Raw genomic sequence first — 21,664 nt, forward strand, 5'->3', positions numbered from 1 at the left:
CCTAACGATATGCCATCGATGTTAAAATAATAGACAACCCCTTTAAGGATTTTTCTGTGAGTTTGCAGTGAAGATTCTACCCCATAAATTTGCTGCAGTTCAGAGTACAATAGGTTAATAGTGTTCTCAAAACACTATTCATATATTGTGCTAAAAGGCCATACAAAATCAGACACCGCTGCTGTTTTCAAATCTTCAGCATGTTCATTCTTGTACGAATTTCTACAAACGTTCACACTATACAACCTAAAGTATAGTAAGTAACATGGACTTTGTTACAGGCTACAAATAGGCAACAATAATTGTATTCAACATGTGAACATAGGATAAACTAACAAATGCCAATAAATAAATTATGCCATATTGCTACATATTAACAAAGCCTTACCAATGAGACCCCCTGACACGTTTCGCCGTGGCTTTCTCCAAGGGCATATATTGTACCAACCTAGCTGCACTACCATCGGCCCTCAGAGGAAACCCCTTGCAGGGCGGCTCCCATATCATAGCTGCACACCACAGGTGGCGTCACGAAAAACTACTATCATCACCACCCCCCCATTTTATTGACACCACTGGGGTCACGGAGCCGGGCCTGGCCGCTTTGACATCGCAAACCTACACCGGCCCGGTGACGAATAACCCCCCAGACCCCGTTGGCACGTCACATGCGCACTTTGCTTTGCCCTACTGTGGGCAGAGCCTGAAACATAAGTGCACATGCGTCAGCCGACGATGTGTTTGCGCAGGCGCCAGATTTACCCAAGCTATGTGCATGACGATGTAGCGGGGAGAAATCTCACACCTGTGCAGACACGTTGCCGCAGTAGGGCAGAAGAAACTGAGCATGTGCAAGCCAGCAATATGTATGCAGAGGTGTGAGATTTCCCTTGGCTATATCGATGATGCAGGAGGCATTATCCATGTGAATCAGAGGAAAAGGCTCAGCGGCAAAGAGGACACATAGACGCCGCAGCAAGGATGCCATCGGATCAGACCATCCAGATTTACATACAGACCTATAATATAGTGGGGGGTATACTGGGGGAGTCAGGGGATAATATACACCTTTATGAAAAGCAGCACAGGCGGTGCTGAAGGCGCTAGTCTTAGTACACACATGGAAAATCTGGTGGCAGATTCCTTTTAAAAGGAATCTGTCACCAGGTTTTTGCTACCCCATCTGAGATCAAAATTATGTAGGGGCAGAGACCCCAGTGATGTGTCCCTTACTGAGCTGATTGCTGTCAGTTTTATTAAATTTTATTTGGTGCAGATCCACTAGTTCTCACTGAGCTCTGTATATTCCTGCCCACAACACTGATTGGCATCTTTCTGTGTACACGGTGCATAGTGGTGGGGCGGGGTTATAAGGAGCTTACAAATATGGAGGACAACATGACAGTAGGTTTACTAGGTTTCACTGATAAAACAGTGATTTTTTTTTTCAAATTTCCACTAAGCAGATCAGTAAGTGAAACACAGCTGTAATCAGGATCTCTGCCCTACGTTATGCTACTCTCAGATCAGCTGGCAAAAACCTGGTGACAGATTCCCTTTAAGAAGACCCTACCATATTTGACAATGAAGTATTGATTGGGCCATGCGGCGTGGGCAGTCCATTTCGGCGTGGGCAGTCCGGTATATCTGATCCGTCAAAAAACGGATCCGGCGCATACGTGTTTGTATCTGTTTTGTCTGGTTTTTTGCTGGATCCGTTTTTTTACAATAAATTGGAGCATGCTCAGTTTAAAAAATGGATACAGCGGCTGCATCCGTTTTTTGTCTCATTACGCCGGATCCGGGGTCCATAGACTTCTATTGTAAATCACGCCGTATCGCGTCGCATCTGGCGCAATGCGTTTTTTTGTTGGAGACAAAAAACGTTATAAGAGACGTTCCATCCGGCCGCCGCATTAGCCAATTACGAAGCCGGATGCAACACAAGGCCATCAGGCACAAACCGGCGCTAATACAAATCAATAGGGATAAAACGGATCCGATGCCGGATCCGTTTTATCCGTTTTTTTCCAGATTGTGCCTGATGGAAAAAAACTGATGTGTGAAAGTAGCCTAACACACCCGGCAGAAATGTGCCGGGCTAGGAATATGTGTCCAATGAACGGTACCATACACTTGCTCCTACCCTGCGTTTTGTGATTCACAGACTGCTTCCTCAATTTGAATATAAGAAGGGATATTTTATTTGAATAAGATGTTCACTAGAGTTGGTGTGAATCAAGTCATCGGCCATGTCACTAATCTATGGCCACTGATCAGGAGCCCTACAAACCAGCATCTGTGACTCTTTCCTTGATTAGCCGACCTGGCACAACATGTGCATCACGCTGCGACGACAATGTCGCCCCAGAAAAGGAGCAGCAGATGCTGTAAGGTAAAAGATGGTTCTTAGGGCTCCTGTCCAGTGGCCAAAGATTACTGCCGGAACTGATGGACCAGGCTCTGTGAATTGATTCGCACCAACTCTACTCGCCAACACACGTCTTTTTTTAATGCAACTTTGCCATCATGTGGAGAGTTTGGGCAGTGCAGTTTGCCATAGGACGTAAGAGTAAATCTGTATTGTAGCCTTCCTCTGTCGTGCTCCATTGTGTGGATTATCCTTTGATCACTTATGTACTATCCCTAGTACATAAATGATAATATGCTGCTTCCAGATGGGTATCCAGTCTATTTCTGACTTTGCTATAGCCCATTAAAGGGGTTGTCTACTACGTCTACATTGATGGCCTATCCTGTCATTAAGGCTAGGTTCACATTTCCGTCAATTTGTATCAGTCACAATCCGCGGCTCTGGTAAACAACGGAATCCGTTAGGTGGAATTCCGTTGTTCCCATATACTTGTATGAGCGGTGGATTGTGACTAATGATGCTGCATTGCATCCTGCGCCCGACTGATCAGTTGTGGAACGACTGACCGTCGGGCGGCAGGAACGCAGCATGTAGCGTTTTTTGAGCAGCGGGATCCTTTTGATTCTGCTGCGCATGCTCTCTCTCGGCGGCCGACTGATCCGCTGATCACCCGGCAGCCGGCTGCTGTGAGCGATCAGCTGTTCACCCGGCGGCCGGCTGCTGTGAGCATAACAAAAATATATCCGGCACACCACTATGTAAGAGAGGAATCTTGGAATTGGTTTGAAAAAAACATGGATCAGTAATTCTAGTGTGTATCACTGGGTATATGACTGGTTTGTAGGTAATGATTTTTATTGGAAAAACATATAACAGTTCCCTACAGGAGAGGGATCCAATTTGTCTGAAGGAAATTCCCTTATAGCAAGCAGAGCAGGAATGCTTCCAGAGAGGAGGAATGGCAGTGCTGCCGGCTGAGATTAGGTGAACGGAAGCCTGCAACTGCGTTGGTGGGAATGTGGATCTCCTGTGACGCCATCACAGGAGATGCCATTCCTCCCCTTACCAGTGACCGTCAGAGTGCCACTCCACGCCTAATATGAATGCCCTATCTACCAGCAAGGTTTCCCCTTCTCCGATCACGTTATATAAAAGAATTACATTAATGTGACCCCCTCAGTGGCATGATCGGTTTCCCCATCTGACATTGTGTGACTAACATTTATCAGTTCCATTGATCCGGATTCTTCCTTGTTATACACAAGACCACAGCACGTTCTTGTTGGACACTCCCCTAGCACTGTATCACTAAGTAGAATTACTGAGACCGCTTACGCATCCTTCTGGTATACTTTGATGACCATCATTACCTGTACTGATACGATTTGACAACCCTTTTATACTTCAGGTCCCATTGTCCCTGTGAAAGATCCTTTTGGATCGAAACGTTGGACGGACTTTTCCTGTACATACACAATAAATCCATGTTTTTTTCAAACCAATTCCAAGATTCCTCTCTTACATAGTGGTGTGCCGGATATATTTTTGTTATACTGGACTTATTTTTCCAGAGCACCCCCACGTTGAGTGAGCCAGGTCTATCTCTACATTATTGGCTGCTGTGAGCAATCTGTCTGTCTTCCACTCTCCCATTCTTCCTCTCTGTCTGTCTGTCTCCCTCTCGGTCTGTCAGTCTCCCTCTCTGTCTGACTCCCTCTCTGTCTGCCTCCCTCTCTCTCCTTCTCCCTCTCTCTCCTTCTCCCTCTCTCTCCTTCTCCCTCTCTGTCTGTCTCCCTCTCCCACTCTTCCTTTCTGTCTGTGTCCATCTCTGCCTGTCTGTCTCCCTCCCTCTCTGTCTGCCTCCCTCTCTCTGTCTGTATCTGTCTCTCTTTTTCTGTCTGTCTCTCTGTCTGCCTGTATCTCTGTCTCTCTCTGTCTCTCTGCCTCTGTGTCTGTCTCTCTGTCTGTCCCTTTCTCTGTTCGTCTCTCTGTCTGTCTTTGTCTGTCCCTTTCTCTGTCTGTCCCTTTCTCTGTCTCTCTCTCTGTCTCTTTGTTTCTCTCTGTCTTGCTCTCTGTCTATCTCTCTGTCTCTCTCCACTGAAATCATATTAACTGACACATAAGCTGTCTCATATTAAGAATATCCTTCATTGCCTATAGAAACCAATCAGAGCTCCTGTTAATGTCCTGTAGCAAAATAGAAGCAGAACTGTGATTGGTTGCTATAGGCCACCTGATAGATATCCAGGGTAACTGTGAAAACAGCCAATATATTACCTTAAACATCCAATCAGTTTCTGTGTGTGCGCCTCTTTCTGTGTGTCCCTTTCTGTGTGTGTCTCTGTCTGTGTGTCTCTTTCTGTGTGTCTCTATCTGTGTGTGTGTGTGTGTCTCTTACTATGTATGTGTCTCTTTCTGTCTGGGTCTCTTTCTTTCTATGTATCTCTTTCTGTGTGTCTCTTTCTGTGTGTCTCTTTCGGTTTGTGTGTGTCTGTTCAGTGTATGTGTCTCTTTTGGTGTGTGTGTGTGTGTGTGTGTGTGTCTTTCTGTGTGTGTGTGTGTGTGTCTCTTTATGTATGTGTCTCTGTCTGAGTGTCTCTTTCTGTTTGCGTTTCTTTGTGTTTGTCTCTTTCTATGTGTCTCTTTCAGTGTATGTGTCTCTTTCTGTGTGTCTCTTTCTGTGTATTTGCCTATTTTTGTCTGTATCTTTCTTTCTATGTGTCTCTTTGTCTGTGTCTCTTTCTCTGTGTGTGTCTCTTTCTGTGTGTGTCTCTATTTCTGTGTGTTTCTGTCTGTGTCTCTTTCTTTCTATTTGCCTTTTTCTGTGTGTCTCTTTCTGTGTATGTGTCTCTTATATATATATATATATATATATATATATATATATATAGTCTCTTTCTGTGTATGTCTCTTTCTTTCAATGTGTTCCTTTCTGTGTGTGTCCCTTTTTGTGTTTGTCTCTTTTTGTGTGTCTCTTTCATTTGTGTCTCTTTCTGTGCATATCTGTGTGTGTGTATGTCTCTCTCTGTGTGTCTCTTTCTCTGTCCATAATAGGAGTCTATACTAACAGATCCATTCCCAGCTCCATTGACTTCAATGTAAGTTTTTTGGTGAATAACTGTAAAGTACGGGGTTAAAATTCCCCTCAAAACATGGTTTATGACGTTCCCTGAGTCCAATGAGGTGGCTGTGCAAAATTTTGTGATTGTAAATGCAATGGTACGGATTCCTTTAGTGGACACAGACACATACACTCATACATACACACACACACACACACACACATACACTCATACATACACAAACACATTCATATCTCAGGTTTATATATTAGATTTTGTATTTATTGTGTCATCAATGTAAAATGTTAACAAAAAATATGTAAGAAAAATGCTATTTTTACAACACAAAATGGCACCAATATATTGTTTACTTTTTTTTGTCTGTTTTCTAGTATTGTTGGGAAGCAAACCTAGAAATGGCAGTGGGTTCATTTTTTGTTTATTTACTTTTTGTTTTGTGTTATCTGTATTTTTATTTTACAGATTATGTTCCCACTGGTTCATAAAAGGCTTGTTGACAGAAAATATGACCTTTAGATTTTTTTGTTTTTGTTCATTAAAACTGACTATAAAAGTTCAATGACTCCGGGCAAAGAACAGATTATCTTTCTAGGAATATATTTTCAGGAAAGGTCGCTCATGGACTAAGGACGAGTTGGGCGAATCGATTCTCGGGACTCCAGTGCAGGCCAGTGCTCTACGACCGCCGGACGGGAGGTTTGCAAATCTCTTATCTTCCAGGATCCCTGGCACGATGGGATAGAAACTTACTTTTCAATCACTGGGGACCAACGGATGGGACACCCACCAAAATTCTGAAAACCAATCGCTGGGGGTTCTAAAACTGACCTGGTGCTCTGAAGTACTGTGTGAATGTAGGTGCCCAAACATGTTGGGGTCGACCATGCGCACTACCATTGCATTTATACTTAAAGAGAAAATATCTGCAGGTTTTTGCTACCTCAGCAGCATAACATAGGCAAAGTGCCCCTGAATACAACGATGTATCACTTAGTTTACTGGGTGCAGCTGTTCTGAGATAATAAGAGTTTTTAGATTCAGCAATGCCGCAGAGCTGAGAAAGCTAACCCTGTCCACACCAGGCTCTCAATGTACAATGTCTATAGACAGTGAGCTGCTAATCACAGGAGTCGTGTTGGACAATTATTACAAGTAAATAACAGCAAGGAGCTTGATAAGAGAAATAACATTGAATTCTGTGTTTTAACCCTACAGCATGCTGTCTTCAGATTACATAGCAAAAATGTTCTGATGGATTCCCTTTAAAGGAGTGTCCAGAACTAATTTTTTTCTCTGCGTGATTGCCAACATCATACTGATGGATAACCGATTCCCTCAGTTAGACAGCTATCAATCAGCATGATATCGGCAGTAGTGCCCCATCAATGCAGCAGATCAGAAGAGAAGCTGCTGCTCAGTCAATGTGAGGATAGCAGAAGCCGAAGAAACACCGGGAAGAGCAGTCAATGATGGTCTGTGTGTTCGGCGTCGGGCACCACAGACAGGTAGTTATCAACTACCTTCTTGTAAGTTATTAGGCACATAGGAAAAAAATAATCCTTTACAATCCCTTTAAAGGGAACCTGTCGGGTCCTATATACATCCAGAGCCACGAGCAGTTCTGGTGCATATTGCAAATCCCTGCCTAACCATCCCTGTATACACTAGCATAGATAAAGAGAAATTTAGAAAAAGTATTTCTTAAGATCTTATATTGTATGCTAATGAGCAGAGGGACTAGTCCCCTGGGCGTTGCTTCCCTGGCTAGTCAGCTCCATTAACATGTTAGTATGTCCTTGTGGGTGTGCTAACATGCTTATGAATACGCAGCGTCAGAGGATGATCTCACTCACCTCTCCACTGCCATCGCCGCCAGATGCTGGATTTCGGCTCAGTGCGCATGACTCTGGAGTTTGGGTCATGCGCACTACTTCAGTTTGAAGCCAGGATGCATACACACGGCTTTATAGTGCGCATGACCGAATCTCCATGGTCATGCGCACTGAACCGAAATCCAGTGTCGGGCAGCGATGGCGGCGGAGAGGCGAGTGAGATCATCCTCTGACACTGCGTATTCATTAAAATATTAGCAAATCCACAGGGACGTACTAACATGCTAATGGGGGTGACTGGCAAGGGAAGTAACGCCCAGGGGATTAGTCCCTGCGCTCATTAGCATACGATAAAAGATCTTTAGAAATACTTTTTCTGAAGATCTCTTTATCTATGTTAGTGTACATGTAGCAGGCGGGGCACAGTCCACGGCAGGGGGGGCTACTCGAGACGCTCAGATCCGGGATCCTGGCTGTGGCTCGAGTGGCAGCCGGATCCGGGGCTCGCGCAGCAGCCCGTCGCCCACAACTCAATAAAAGTGTTATTTACAGGGGAAAGTTTGTCAGTGACGCCACCCGTGGGTTGCGGTGATTGTTGGTAACACCGCCGCTGCCATGGTATGGGATGCCCGGGGCTGATGGAGCGGGGCAGCAGGATGGTATCCCCTCCACGGGTAGGGGAGGTGTAGTCCCGGGGCCCAGGTGTAGGTGGAGTGGAATGCTGGGATGCAGTCTGCAGGGCTGGACCTGATGATACCGGTGTACTCACTGTTTTTGAATAAAGTCACACAGAGTCCAGATGGTAAACCAAGTGCCGGATACCGGTAGCCCCTCTAGGGGTGTGCTCGGGTCCTGCACACCGGTGAACAGAACAGGGGTCCTTCCTCCTGCACTCTAGTTTGGTGTCTTGTGTGTTGACTAGTCCGCATGGAACGGGAAAAGTCCACTCCCGGTGTCTTTGCTGTGGGAGCTGTCGCCCACGAGATCTGACCCTTGGGATTTTTGCAGGCACTTGCAGACGCCCTATCCCCCGCGTTGTGCTTCCGTCTCGCTCTATCTGGGCTGCTAGTGGGACAAGACTTGGAATCTTGTCCCTTGCTGGTTAACTGGAAAGGTGCTTGAAGCTGTCCTCGCCCTAGGGTCCAGGTACCCTGACTGTGCACAGCCTCCGGACCGGATTCCCGCTGTCGGCACCGGCGGGCTACAACTCTGCCCCGGTCCACTTAAGGTCTCCCACGACCGGATCTCCGTCGCCTGTGGCCCTGCTCTGCCGTCTGCCACCTAGTCAGCTCAGGTAGTCCAGCAGTCCGGGAGCAACAACCCCCCGACTACCACTTCACTCCTCTTACTTCCACTGTGAGAGTTGACTGTCTTACTCCACTCCTCGACTCAACTGTCTTGTTTCCTCCCCTAACACCTCAGGACCCCTAGGTGGGCGTCACCATCTGCCTGGCCTCGCCCACTGGTGTGTCCCTATTGTCCTTGGGGGGGGGGGGTGACTAGGCTTTTGTGGCTGGTGTTTGCACCTGTGTGTGGGGTTGTGATGGAGGGCCAAGGAGGAGGGAATCCTGTACTTGGAGAGGGGTGCAGTGATCTGTGACATCCTGATTTTGTCAGGGCGTCACACTCCCCCTTGGTAGAACACAGCCCGTCCTCGGGCTGTCCGGCACCGGTTTTTATTTTTCTGCTTCTGAAACATAAAACTATAACATTTTAAACTTTTAAACATTTCATCCCTTTACAGGGAGGCACATTTCTTGAATGTTACGTAACAGTCCCTTCCCCACCAGTCCACCCCAAAGAGTCCCAAAGTCCAGAACACTCTGGCCTGGAGGTTAGCCACCATTTTTTGTAGTGACTGGGCCTCGGCCAAATCTACCGCAGGCCCTTCCTTTGGGATATGTACAATAACCCAAGAGAGTTTTTGGGCAGCCTCTGCCAGTCCTGAGGCCATGGTCCATAAACAACAACATTTTACCACCACTGCCGGGGCAGCCTCCTGTTGCAGCTTTTCTCCCTTCACAAAACGCCACCCAAACAACATGGATCCCCAGTGCCACCTTCACTCATGGTGCCGCACTGTCCTGGAACCCCCTCGAGTTGCCTTCGGTACGGGTGCAGCTGCCTTCCTTTCTTCAACTTTTAACTGGTTAACTTCTGCACCATCCTCCACCGAGGGTCCCGGGTACCACCTCCTCGTGGCACGCAGCTCCGGATCCTGATGGCCTTTTTATCTTTAACTTGCAGGGTAAAAAGGTTCAACAAGAATGGTACTTCTTTAACTTTGTAACTCTCCTGCCACCCTCCACCTGGGATCCAGATGGCCTCCTCACGGAACACGAGGACGTTCAACAAGGGTAACAGTCTAAACATAACTTGAAAACTTGCAGCTTCCGGTCCCTTTAACGTCGGGCACCTCCCGAACACACTCTGGAGAAGTGCCCGGGTAGACCAAAGCGACAGCATACAGGCACTACCACATCAATAGCGGCGGCTGGGAGCTCCTCCTCAGAAGTGGACATCGTTTTAATTTCAAACATTTACCATTCACGTATCGCCTGTGACGAGGGACATTTTGTAGCCGTTTCCTCCAAACCGCGGCACCCATGCAGCTTCTGGGGTGCTGGAACCCGAATCACCTTCTTCCAGCTCCTCCGATTCCGAGTTCTCGGCAACCGGGTCATCCTGGTCAGAGGCCGCAGGCCAGTCACCTTCATCTGAAGTCAAGGGACGCACTGCCGGTACTACGGGCAGTGTCTCAGCGGCAGCAGCTTTCATGGACGAGGGAGTGACCGCAGGGTCCGCCGCTCTTGCAACCAGAGCGGGACCTGTTGCTTCTCCGTCATCTTGCACTGCTGCGGGAGCTGCGGCTCTGCTACCATCATCAGGCGTCGACATCTTTACGGTGCTTCCCCCATGGTTTTCAACAGTAGTCTCACGGGACCAATTATCCTTTGCGGCATCCTGCTCTGGAGATCACCGGGTTCCGGCTGCGGTCACAGGAGATGAGCGGACATTCAGAGTCACGCTCTTTTCGGGGATGAAGATGGTGAAGTTGTTGTTTTTGGCGCCAAAATGGCAGGCAAGATGGCGGCGATCCGAAACTTTGAGCTTTTCACGGGGTAGCAGTCCAGGAAAGGCGCACTTCACCCAGGTTAGAGGATGGGGTAAGTATCCTGTTCATGAAGACAGAAAAGTTGTAGCAGGCAGAGGCACAGTCCATGGCAGGGGGGCTACTCGAGACGCTCGGATCCGGGATCGTGGCTGTGGCTCGAGTTGCAGCCGGATCCGGGGCTCGCGCAGCAGCCCATCGCTCACAACTCAATAAAGGGTTATTTACAGTGGAGAGTTTGGTTGTGGTGATTGTTGCGGCCGGCTTCTGTGAACAATCAGCTGATCGCCCAGCGGACAGCTATTGTGAACGATCAGCTGATCTCCCGGACACCAGCTTTTGAGAGCGATCAGCTGATCTCCCGGTGGCCAGCTATTGTGAACAATCAGCTGATCGCTCTCAAAAGCTGGTGTCCGGGAGATCAGCTGAATTCATTTGAATGATTAAACACAAGATTTGAGCATGCGCAGTGAAAACAAAAGCATGATCAGTCGGGCGGCGGATGCAACGCAAGGGCATCAGTCGCAATCCGCTGCTCATACAAGTCTATGGGAAACAACGGAACCCGCCAAACGGATTGCGTTGTTTATCAGAGCGGCGGATTGTGACTGATCCTAAACAATGGAAATGTGAACCTAGTTTTAGATGTAAGAATAGATGGATGACTGATCTCAAGAAGGATTAAATCTAGAAAGCATCACACTGATCTCATATTTATACACAGATGGATGAATGGTGCCAGTCACAGGCGACAAATCTCATCATGTGATAACCAAGCATAAAAATCACCAAAAGTGGAGATGCCGGGGATTGAACCCGGGGCCTCATACATGCAAAGCATGCGCTCTACCACTGAGCTACATCCCCAGCCGGTGAGCTTGGCTCTCCTCAGGGCTGGTGATGTCTTCTCGGACGGTCCCTGAGTTTTTGTATATCGGCCTCATACAATGTGTATACAGAGGCGGCTCTACACCAGGAAAAGCGCTTCCATGAACCTTGCTGTACACGAGCCCCGACCCACTGCTTACATGTCTGAGGCGTGCGGGAATAATGGCCGCGTATTAGACAGCTCTGAGAACCTCACACAGACATTTTGTAATCTCTAAGGCCTTGTGCACACTGGGAAATGGAGTTTTCTTGAGAAAATTACGCATGCTCTCAAAGATTACCGCACCCGCGGTAAAAAAAAACGGTTTGCCGCGGTTTGCTGTGGTTTTACCGCGGTATTATTCGCGGTATTGCCGCGGTTTTGCCGCGTGCGGGTTGGGATGTGCTTTATTGCATTCAATGCAATAAAGCACATTGAAAAAAAAAAAAGTCATTTAATTCTGAGATTGTAGATAGACAGAAGAATAGATAGAGGGATAGACAGACAGACAGACAGACAGACAGAGGGATAGATAGATAGATAGATAGATAGATAGATAGATAGATAGATAGATAGATAGATAGATAGATAGATCGCTGCATTTCCCACGGTCGGCAGTGAGTTCACATTACCGGCCGTGGGAAATGACCGGTAATTACCTCTGCTGTCTGCCGCTTTCATTCAGCGCTGTGTCTGTGACAGTCGCGGCTGGATGTAAGCAGCGCAGGACCTGTGGATTATGCCGGAGCGATGGATTACGCTGGAGCTTTGGTGCGGGAGGGGTTAATAAAATGGTGAACGAGGCTTGTTTGTTTTATTTAAAATAAAGGATTTTTCGGTGTCTGTGTTTTTTTCACTTTACTTACGGGTTGATCATGTCAGCTGTCACATAGACGCTGCCATGATCAAGCCTGGAGTTAATGGCGGTGGTCCCCCACCATCATTAACCCCTTGTATTACCTTGCTGCCACTGCTACACGGTGGCAAGAAGAGCCGAGGACACGCCGGTACTGCCGCATAATGCATGCGACAGTCCCGGGGCAGCTGCGGCTGATATTCTCGGCTGCGGGAGGGGGAGTGAGGCGGGGGACATTATCCCTGCCCCTCTCCCTCCCCAGCCTGAGAATACCGGGCCGCCGCTGTGTGCTTACCTCGGCTGGAGGGTAAATATACAGCGGAGCCCACGTGCTTTGTTTTCTATATTTCTGTTTTCTTTCTATGTGTGTTCTATGTGTCTGTGTCTATGTGTTCTATGTGTCTGTGATGTCTGTGTCTGTGATGTGTGAGTGTGATCTGTGTGTGTTTACTCTCTGCACGGCTTCCTCTTCCTGTAATGACATCACTTCCCTGCAAAATCGCAGACAGGCGATGTACATTACCGGAGGTAAACCGCGAAATACCGCAGGGAATAACGCAGGAAAACGCAGTGAACCGCACAGAATTTGCTGCCTGCGTTATTCCCTGCGGGATTTCATGATTAACATTGGAGTCAATGGAGTGAAATCCCGCAGCGATGTGCGGAAAAGAAGTGACATGCACTTGTTTTTGCTGCGGGAATCCCGCAGCAAAACACGCAGCTGTCAAATTCCGCCCAGTGCGCACAGGATTTTTTTTCTCCATAGGATTTGCTGGTGATTCACTGCAGAGATGTTATGAACATTTTCTGCAGCGAAACATGCAGCAAATCCGCGGAAAATCCGCGGCAAAATCCGGTAAGTGCGCACATAGCCTTAGACCAATAATATAATAATAGCACATATACATGGTCTCAGGACAAAAAAAAAAAAAGTGGAGATGCCGGGGATTGAACCCGGGGCCTCATACATGCAAAGCATGCGCTCTACCACTGAGCTACATCCCCAGCCGGTGAGCTCGGCTCTCCTCAGGGCTGGTGACGTCTTCTCGGACGGTCCCTGAGTTTTTGTATATCGGCCTCATACAACGTGTATACAGAGGTGGCTCTACACCAGGAAAAGCGCTTCCATGAGCAGTAATGCTGTACACGAGCCCCGCCCCCGACCCACTGCTTTCATGTCTGAAGCGTGCGGGAATAATGGCCGCGTATTAGACAGCTCTGAGAACCTCACACAGACATTTTGTAATCTCTAAGACCAATAATATAATAATAGCACATATACATGGTCTCAGGACAAAAAAAAATGTGGAGATGCCGGGGATTGAACCCGGGGCCTCATACATGCAAAGCATGCGCTCTACCACTGAGCTACATCCCCTCCATAGAAACTGCAGACTCACAGCCGTAGGTATTTCTGTTCCCTCCTACGTTCCCGGCAGTGAGAGCAGCTTCTTCCGGCCGCTGGAGGGCGCACGCTCCCTACTCCTCAGTGCAGTCTTGTGTAAGGCATGGGCTGCCTATGGATCACATGATGTTTCCGAGCACAGCGATGTGGTAGCGGGCTCCTCCCACAAGCCGGCGGTTGCGGTGGTGACGGGAGAGTCCTGCGGCCCCGGGCTGCTATTAGTGACGCAACATCAGCGCGAACTGCCGAAGTCATGTCCGCTCCGGGGCCTCCTGCCGCCCAGCACAACGGTGAGTGGGAACAGCGGTCTGTGGTGAGGGAGAGCGGCTGACACGGGCTCGGCCGGCGCGGACTGCTGACATCACAGGCCGGTCCCGTGTGCCTCATGAGCAGAAATATTAGGAGGCCTCGGCCATATGTGCCCAACCCTGCATGGTGACCCACTACTGTGCCCAACCCTGCATGGTGACCCACTACTGTGCCCAACCCTGCATGGTGACCCACTACTGTGCCCGGACCTTGTACCCTGCATGGTGACCCACTACTGTGCCCAACCCTGCATGGTGACCCACTACTGTGCCCAACCCTGCATGGTGACCCACTACTGTGCCCAACCCTGCATGGTGACCCACTACTGTGCCCAACCCTGCATGGTGACCCACTACTGTGCCCAACCCTGCATGGTGACCCACTACTGTGCCCAACCCTGCATGGTGACCCACTACTGTGCCCAACCCTGCATGGTGACCCACTACTGTGCCCGGTCCTTGTACCCTGCATGGTGACCCACTACTGTGCCCAACCCTGCATGGTGACCCACTACTGTGCCCAACCCTGCATGGTGACCCACTACTGTGCCCAACCCTGCATGGTGACCCACTACTGTGCCCGGTCCTTGTACCCTGCATGGTGACCCACTACTGTGCCCAACCCTGCATGGTGACCCACTACTGTGCCCAACCCTGCATGGTGACCCACTACTGTGCCCAACCCTGCATGGTGACCCACTACTGTGCCCGGTCCTTGTACCCTGCATGGTGACCCACTACTGTGCCCGGTCCTTGTACCCTGCATGGTGACCCACTACTGTGCCCAACCCTGCATGGTGACCCACTACTGTGCCCGGTCCTTGTACCCTGCATGGTGACCCACTACTGTGCCCAACCCTGCATGGTGACCCACTACTGTGCCCGGTCCTTGTACCCTGCATGGTGACCCACTACTGTGCCCGGTCCTTGTACCCTGCATGGTGACCCACTACTGTGCCCGGTCCTTGTATCCTGCATGGTGACCCCCCGTGGGACGTCTCTGACCTCATAGCCGGGGCTCCCCCCGTGGGACGTCTCTGACCTCATAGCCGGGGCTCCCCCCGTGGGAAGTCTCTGACCTCATAGCCGGGGCTCCCCCCGTGGGAAGTCTCTGACCTCATAGCCGGGGCTCCCCCCGTGGGAAGTCTCTGACCTCATAGCCGGGGCTCCCCCCGTGGGATGCCTCTGACCTCATAGCCGGGCTCCCCCCCCATGTGACGTCTCTGAACTCCTCCTCCCCCCCCCCTGTGACGTCTCTGAACTCCTCCCCCCCCATGTGGACGGGTGGTGACCCGGCGGTACCGGAGCAGTATACGAAGAACAGTCAGCACCAGGGCAGGGGCCTTTCGGATCCCAGCAAGGCTAGGAGTCGCCATAATTTGCCAAATCCGTCAGTGAAGGGGACCTCTGTCTCCTAACAACCAAGTCCCGATTGAAGGCAACAGTCCGACCGTTAAGGGGAGACACCGCCACCGCCAAGGCACCAGTTTCCCAGGGCCAGCGCCTGCGGGTAAGAGAGAGGCTCCTCCGGCCCATGTCCAGGTGGGGGAGCGGGTAACCGGTGGGAACCCATTGCTACCAAAAAGACTTTACATAGGTGCAGGGAAGAGACCGTCACCGCTAACTGCAGGGAACAGCAGCACCGTAACCGTCCGAGGGACCCGTCCAACCAGCCGTTTGTTTACCGAGAACTGTGTCGTGTTTACTGGCTGAGTGAGTACCACAGTGCCGTGCGGCACAGCGCTGTCCCTGCGCCCCTGCACCTCCACAGGCCCCATACCTGCCTGTCCACCATACCAACCCCATCACTGGGTCCCGGGACCACCAAAACCCCTACCCACGGAGGGGCAAACCAACAACTGACTGCTCCATACCATCACTCCCGGGCTCCCCAGAAAGAGCAGCGGTGGTGTCCACTTAATCACCACAACCGTGGGTGGCGTTACGGACAATAAACTATCCCAAATCCCAATCCCCTTTCACTCACGGGCGAGGAGCGCCTCTCGAGTCCCCGGGATCCGGCCCATCGCTCGAGCCACCGAGCAGCAGCAGCAGGCCGCAGCAGCCGCAGCGGCAGCCGGACCCGAGCAGTGGGAGAGCGCGGCGTCCCCTCCTCCGCCTGCGACACAAGCATTTTTTGTGACATTTCCAGGCTCTCTCTGATAACGTGCAGTTTTGGCTGCAAAAAGATGCAGCGTGCGCATGTAGCCTTATACTAAGAATGTCCTTTGATGCCTATAGCAACCAACCAGAGCTCCTATTAATGACCTGTAGCTCCCAGCTCCATTGACTTTAATATAAGCAGGTTTTTTGATGAATAACTGTAAAGCACGGGGTTACATTTTCCCCTCAAACATAGTCTATGACGTTCCCTGAGTCAAATCAGGCCATGCCGGGTGATGCCGATGCGAGACTTGCCCTAGTCACTCACAAGTGTGACTACCACCCAAGCAGACTGCTGCCAATTAGATGTGTGGGCGGAGTTATAGAGCTCCACATTCAAATAATTGCTACCATTGATCTGCAGCAGAGAAAACTGAATTTATCACCGTTCAGCAAGCAGCCTAAGAAGTGCTATATCGCTAGAATCAGGGTCTCTGTCCCTACATTATGCTGCGCTTATAGGGGGTAGCACAACTCTGGTGGAAGATTCCTTTTAAGAAAGAAAAATCTTTAAAAATGTGTGTTTCCTCTTAAAGAGAATCAGTCACCAGGTTTTTGCTCCCCAATCTGAGAGCAGCATAATGTAAAGACAAAGACCCTGATTCCAGCAATGTGTCACTTACTGAGCTGTTAGCTGCCATTTTGATAAAATCAATGCTTTCTCTGCTGCAGATCTAGCAGTTATACAGAGCTCATGAAATTGCTGGACTACCTGGCAGCACGCCAAGTAGCCCTCTAATGATAATCTACTGCTGATTAAACAGGGATTATATCAAAATGAAAGCTAACAGCCCATTAGGTATCACACCGCTGTTCTCAGAGTAGGGGGCAAAAAAACTGGTGAAGGATTCCCTTTAATAAGCCTGTTGTTTGAGATCACATTTAAAACTTCAGTGTCAACAGAGCCTACTGGAGAATGTAAACTAAATGATCGCCGCTATTAACTGGAATCTGCCAAGTTTTTGCTACCTAATCTACAGCATACGATAGAGACAGACCTGAGGAATGACAGGCCAGGGAGAGCAAGGCTATATGCACACGCTGCAGTTTTTTTCTGCACAAAACTGCAACCAAACCTGCACCTTGTCACAGAGAGACGGGAAATGTAAAAAAAGCTTGTAATGTAGGTGCGATTTTGTTAATGCGTTTTTTAAAGCAGAAACAAAACCTCATAGGATAATTGATGGATAGATAGAAAATATAGAAATAAATAACAGAATAGCTCAATAGAGGGATAGCTAGCTTGTCTAGATGTTTGTTCTGTTTTTTTGTTTTGTTTGGGGGGTAAAAAAGTTGTGGGGTTCCCCCCCATTTTTCATATCCAGCACAGGAACAGCAGCTGAAGGCTGCAACCCTCAGCTCTCTGCTGTACCTTGGCTGTTCATGAAAAATAGTGAAGATCCCACACTTTTTTTTTTTTAAGTATTCATTTAAAGAAAAAGGAAATGACGTGGGGTCCCCCTATTTTTCCGAAATCAGCCAAGGTACAGCAGACAATTGGGGGCTGATATTATTAGGGTGGGAAGGGCCATCGTTATTTGACCCTTTCCAGCCTATCAATAGCAGTTCATAGCCGCCCCAGAAATGACGCATCCATAAGATGCGCCAATTCTGGCTCTGGACCCAGGTTTTCCTGATTGCCCTGGTGCGGTGGCAATCAGGGTAATAAGGAGTTAATAGCAGCCACTAAGTCCTAGATTAGTGATGGTAGTCGTCTGAGACCACGCCCCATCACTAATCTGTAAGTGAAAGTAAATAAAGGCAAGCACCCTAAAAATCCTTTATTTGGAATAAAATACAAAAAGCCACTTCTTTCACTACTGTATTAATCCCAAAACACCTCTGCAGGTCTAACGTAATCCACACGAGGTCCCACGACGATTCAGCTCTGCTACATCCCTGTCCTGTCAGTGAGGGTCATAGAACAAGACTGCCAGCTGTTAGGCGGGCTTTGCACACTACGACATCGCAGGCCGATGCTGCGATGTCGAGTGCGATAGTCCCCGCCCCCGTCGCAGCAGCGATATGTGGTGATAGCTGGCGTAGCGAAAGTTATCACTACGCCAGCTTCACACACACACTCACCTGCCGTGCGACGTCCCTGTGGCCGGCGACCCGCCTCCTTGTTAAGGGGGCGGGTCGTGCGGCGTCACTGCGACGTCACACGGTAGGCGGCCAATCAGAGCGGAGGGGCGGAGATGAGCAGGATGTAAACATCCTGCCCACCTCCTTCCTTCCGCATATCCTACGGAAGCCGCAGTGAGGCCGGTAGGAGATGTTCCTCGCTCCTGCGACTTCACACACAGCGATGTGTGCTGCCGCAGGAGCGAGGAACAACATCGGACCATTGCGTCAGCGTAATTATGGATTACGCCGACGCTGTACCGATGATACGATTACGACGCTTTTGCGCTCGTTAATCGTATCATCCAGGCTTTACACACTGCGATGTCGCATGCGATGCCGGATGTGCGTCACTTTCAATTTGACCCCACCGACATCGCACCTGCGATGTCGCAGTGTGCAAAGTGCCCCTTAGTGTAGACAGCTCTGCCATCAGAATGAACTCAGGTGAACCCCTGATGTCACAGCTGTGGGCTCCGCAGCAGTACGGTATGTGTTGCGGCAGTGACATCACGGGTTCACCGCTGTTTGGTTCAGACCGTGACTGAAGTGAGCCGCGTGATCAACGGTGACGTCACTCAGGTGAGTCCTCCATCTGCCGCTCACTTCATTCGCGGCCTGATGTTACAGGTGGATGATCGCGTGGCTAATTTCAGTCACTTGGGGGATTTGCTGGCACAGGTGGAGGACTCCAGCTGTGGCTGTAGCTAACCTGAGTGACGTCACCACTGATAGCGCGACTCACTTCAGTTGCTCCATGGAGCTCATAGCGGACAGTCTTGTTCTATGGCGTTCACTGTGAGTGTCAGGTGTAGCAGTGCTGGAAGCGTTGTGGGATTTCGTGTAGATTATGTTGGACTTGGAGGGGTGTTGGGGGTTAATAAAGTGGTGATAGAGGGTGGCTTTTTTTGTCTTTTATTTCAAATGAAGGATTTTTTGGGCGTTTGTGTTTATTTACTTTCACTTACAGATTAGTAATGGGGGGTGTCTCATAGATGACTGCCATCACTAAACCAGGACTTATTGGCAGCTGTGGGCTGTTATTAACTCCTTGTTACCCCAATTGCCACCACACCAGGGTAATCAGGATGAGCCAGGTAAAGTCCCGAGACTGTTGCATCTAATGGATGCTGCAATTTCAGGCGGTTGCTGGCTGATTTTTTTTTTTAGGTTGGAGGGCTCCCAATAACGAGAGTCTCCCCAGCCTGAGACAAAATTGGGGGGTCACCGCAAGCTGTTTTTTTTTTTGTTTCTTTTTGTTTGTTTGGGTTTTTTTTATTTATTTATTGTATTGTACGATATACTCGGCCACCAGCGGCTGTGATTGGTTGCAGTCAGACAGCTGTCACTCAGCATGGGGGCGCGTCTGACTGCAACCAATCACAGACTGGGGAAGTAGCGAATGTGTATGAGTCTGAGAGGGTGCAGTGAATATGTAATGAGGCTAATGAGTGTGTAGGGAAGAAGAATGAGAGGCTGCAGGAGCAGTGTGATGGCCACGTCACGCCGGTGATCGGTGAGTATGAAGTGATTGGAGAGGCAGAGTGAGAGGGGCACTGACACCCCAAAATCACTCCAGCATTGATTTTGTCATTCTGGAACTATGTTAGTGAGCTGAGTTTTTATTGATAAAATTGTGGGTAAAACGTATGCAAAACGCAAACCATTTGTAACCATGCGTCTTGTCATGCATTTTTTATCCCTGATCATTGATTTCAATAGGTGACAAAAGTTGACAAAAACGCAAGAATGAACATGCTTCTTTTTTGTCACAAAATGTTGTAAAAAAAAACCTGCTGACATAAACTGCAACGTGCGCACAGCAAATCTGACTTCTCATAGACTTTGCTGGGGAAGTCAAAAGTGAGAAAGTTCTGACAACAAAACTGCACCAAAAAAGCGACAAATACTGCAGCGTGTGCGTATAGCCTAACCGATGTGTGTGCGTATAGCCTAACCGATGTGTGTGCGTATAGCCTAACCGATGTGTGTGCGTATAGCCTAACCGATGTGTGTGCGTATAGCCTAACCGATGTGTGTGCGTATAGCCTAACCGATGTGTGTGCGTATAGCCTAACCGATGTGTGTGCGTATAGCCTAACCGATGTGTGTGCGTATAGCCTAACCGATGTGTGTGCGTATAGCTTAACCGATGTGCGTGCGTATAGCCTAACCGATGTGCGTGCGTATAGCCTAACCGATGTGCGTGCGTATAGCCTAACCGATGTGCGTGCGTATAGCCTAACCGATGTGCGTGCGTATAGCCTAACCGATGTGCGTGCGTATAGCCTAACCGATGTGCGTGCGTATAGCCTAACCGATGTGCGTGCGTATAGCCTAACCGATGTGTGTGCGTATAGCCTAACCGATGTGTGTGCGTATAGCCTAACCGATGTGTGTGCGTATAGCCTAACCGATGTGTGTGCGTATAGCCTAACCGATGTGTGTGCGTATAGCCTAACCGATGTGTGTGCGTATAGCCTAACCGATGTGTGCGCGTATAGCCTAACCGATGTGTGCGCGTATAGCCTAACCGATGTGTGCGCGTATAGCCTAACCGATGTGTGCGCGTATAGCCTAACCGATGTGTGCGCGTATAGCCTAACCGATGTGTGCGCGTATAGCCTAACCGATGTGTGCGCGTATAGCCTAACCGATGTGTGCGCGTGTAGCCTAACCGATGTGTGCGCGTGTAGCCTAACCGATGTGTGCGCCTGTAGCCTAACCGATGTGTGCGCCTGTAGCCTAACCGATGTGTGCGCCTGTAGCCTAACCGATGTGTGCGCCTGTAGCCTAACCGATGTGTGCGCCTGTAGCCTAACCGATGTGTGCGCCTGTAGCCTAACCGATGTGTGCGCCTGTAGCCTAACCGATGTGTGCGCCTGTAGCCTAACCGATGTGTGCGCCTGTAGCCTAACCGATGTGTGCGCCTGTAGCCTAACCGATGTGTGCGCCTGTAGCCTAACCGATGTGTGCGCCTGTAGCCTAACCGATGTGTGCGCCTGTAGCCTAACCGATGTGTGCGCCTGTAGCCTAACCGATGTGTGCGCCTGTAGCCTAACCGATGTGTGCGCCTGTAGCCTAACCGATGTGTGCGCCTGTAGCCTAACCGATGTGTGCGCCTGTAGCCTAACCGATGTGTGCGCCTGTAGCCTAACCGATGTGTGCGCCTGTAGCCTAACCGATGTGTGCGCCTGTAGCCTAACCGATGTGTGCGCGTGTAGCCTAACCGATGTGTGCGCGTGTAGCCTAACCGATGTGTGCTCACTCCTGCTGGGGCAGCACACCCATGTAAAGGAAACTTGGGATTCAAGGTGGCACAACCAATATATCTCATATACAGAGCATGGGAGAGCTCATTCATCATGAAATTTGACCTGTAACATGAAATTTCCAAATGGTATGAACCAAAGAGGGATTTATTATATATTTTCATATATGCAAATGCGGGGGTTTATAGTGCAGATTTTGTACAGATCTTTTTGATTTTGCATAATTATGTTCCACATGTATATAATATGCTTCCCGTCATGCTACAG

At 49.4% G+C, this 21,664-nt stretch overlaps 1 protein-coding gene and 3 non-coding genes across 6 annotated transcripts in view; 1 reads left to right on the top strand and 3 right to left on the bottom strand.

Annotated features, from left to right (window-relative positions):
• Positions 1 to 11,196: 11,196 nt before the first annotated feature.
• Positions 11,197 to 11,268, bottom strand: TRNAA-UGC (transfer RNA alanine (anticodon UGC)). Its single transcript has one exon. It is a non-coding gene; the product is annotated as a tRNA-Ala (tRNA).
• Positions 11,269 to 13,058: 1,790 nt separating this feature from the next.
• TRNAA-UGC (transfer RNA alanine (anticodon UGC)) lies at positions 13,059 to 13,130 on the bottom strand. The gene has a single exon. It is a non-coding gene; the product is annotated as a tRNA-Ala (tRNA).
• A 301-nt stretch (positions 13,131 to 13,431) lies between these two features.
• Positions 13,432 to 13,503, bottom strand: TRNAA-UGC (transfer RNA alanine (anticodon UGC)). The gene has a single exon. It is a non-coding gene; the product is annotated as a tRNA-Ala (tRNA).
• Positions 13,504 to 13,669: 166 nt separating this feature from the next.
• SEC24B (SEC24 homolog B, COPII component) overlaps positions 13,670 to 21,664 on the top strand; it is a 153,133-nt gene continuing 145,138 nt past the window's right edge. For all 3 annotated transcript variants that reach the window (XM_075349283.1, XM_075349292.1, XM_075349302.1), the window contains exon 1: positions 13,670 to 13,820. In XM_075349283.1, coding sequence (XP_075205398.1) covers positions 13,784 to 13,820 — 37 coding nt within the window. In that variant the 5' untranslated portion in view covers positions 13,670 to 13,783. The remainder of the gene's footprint in view (positions 13,821 to 21,664) is intronic.

The sequence above is a fragment of the Anomaloglossus baeobatrachus genome, chromosome 1 (assembly GCF_048569485.1).
Source record: "Anomaloglossus baeobatrachus isolate aAnoBae1 chromosome 1, aAnoBae1.hap1, whole genome shotgun sequence".
Classification (NCBI taxonomy): Eukaryota; Metazoa; Chordata; class Amphibia; order Anura; family Aromobatidae; genus Anomaloglossus; species Anomaloglossus baeobatrachus.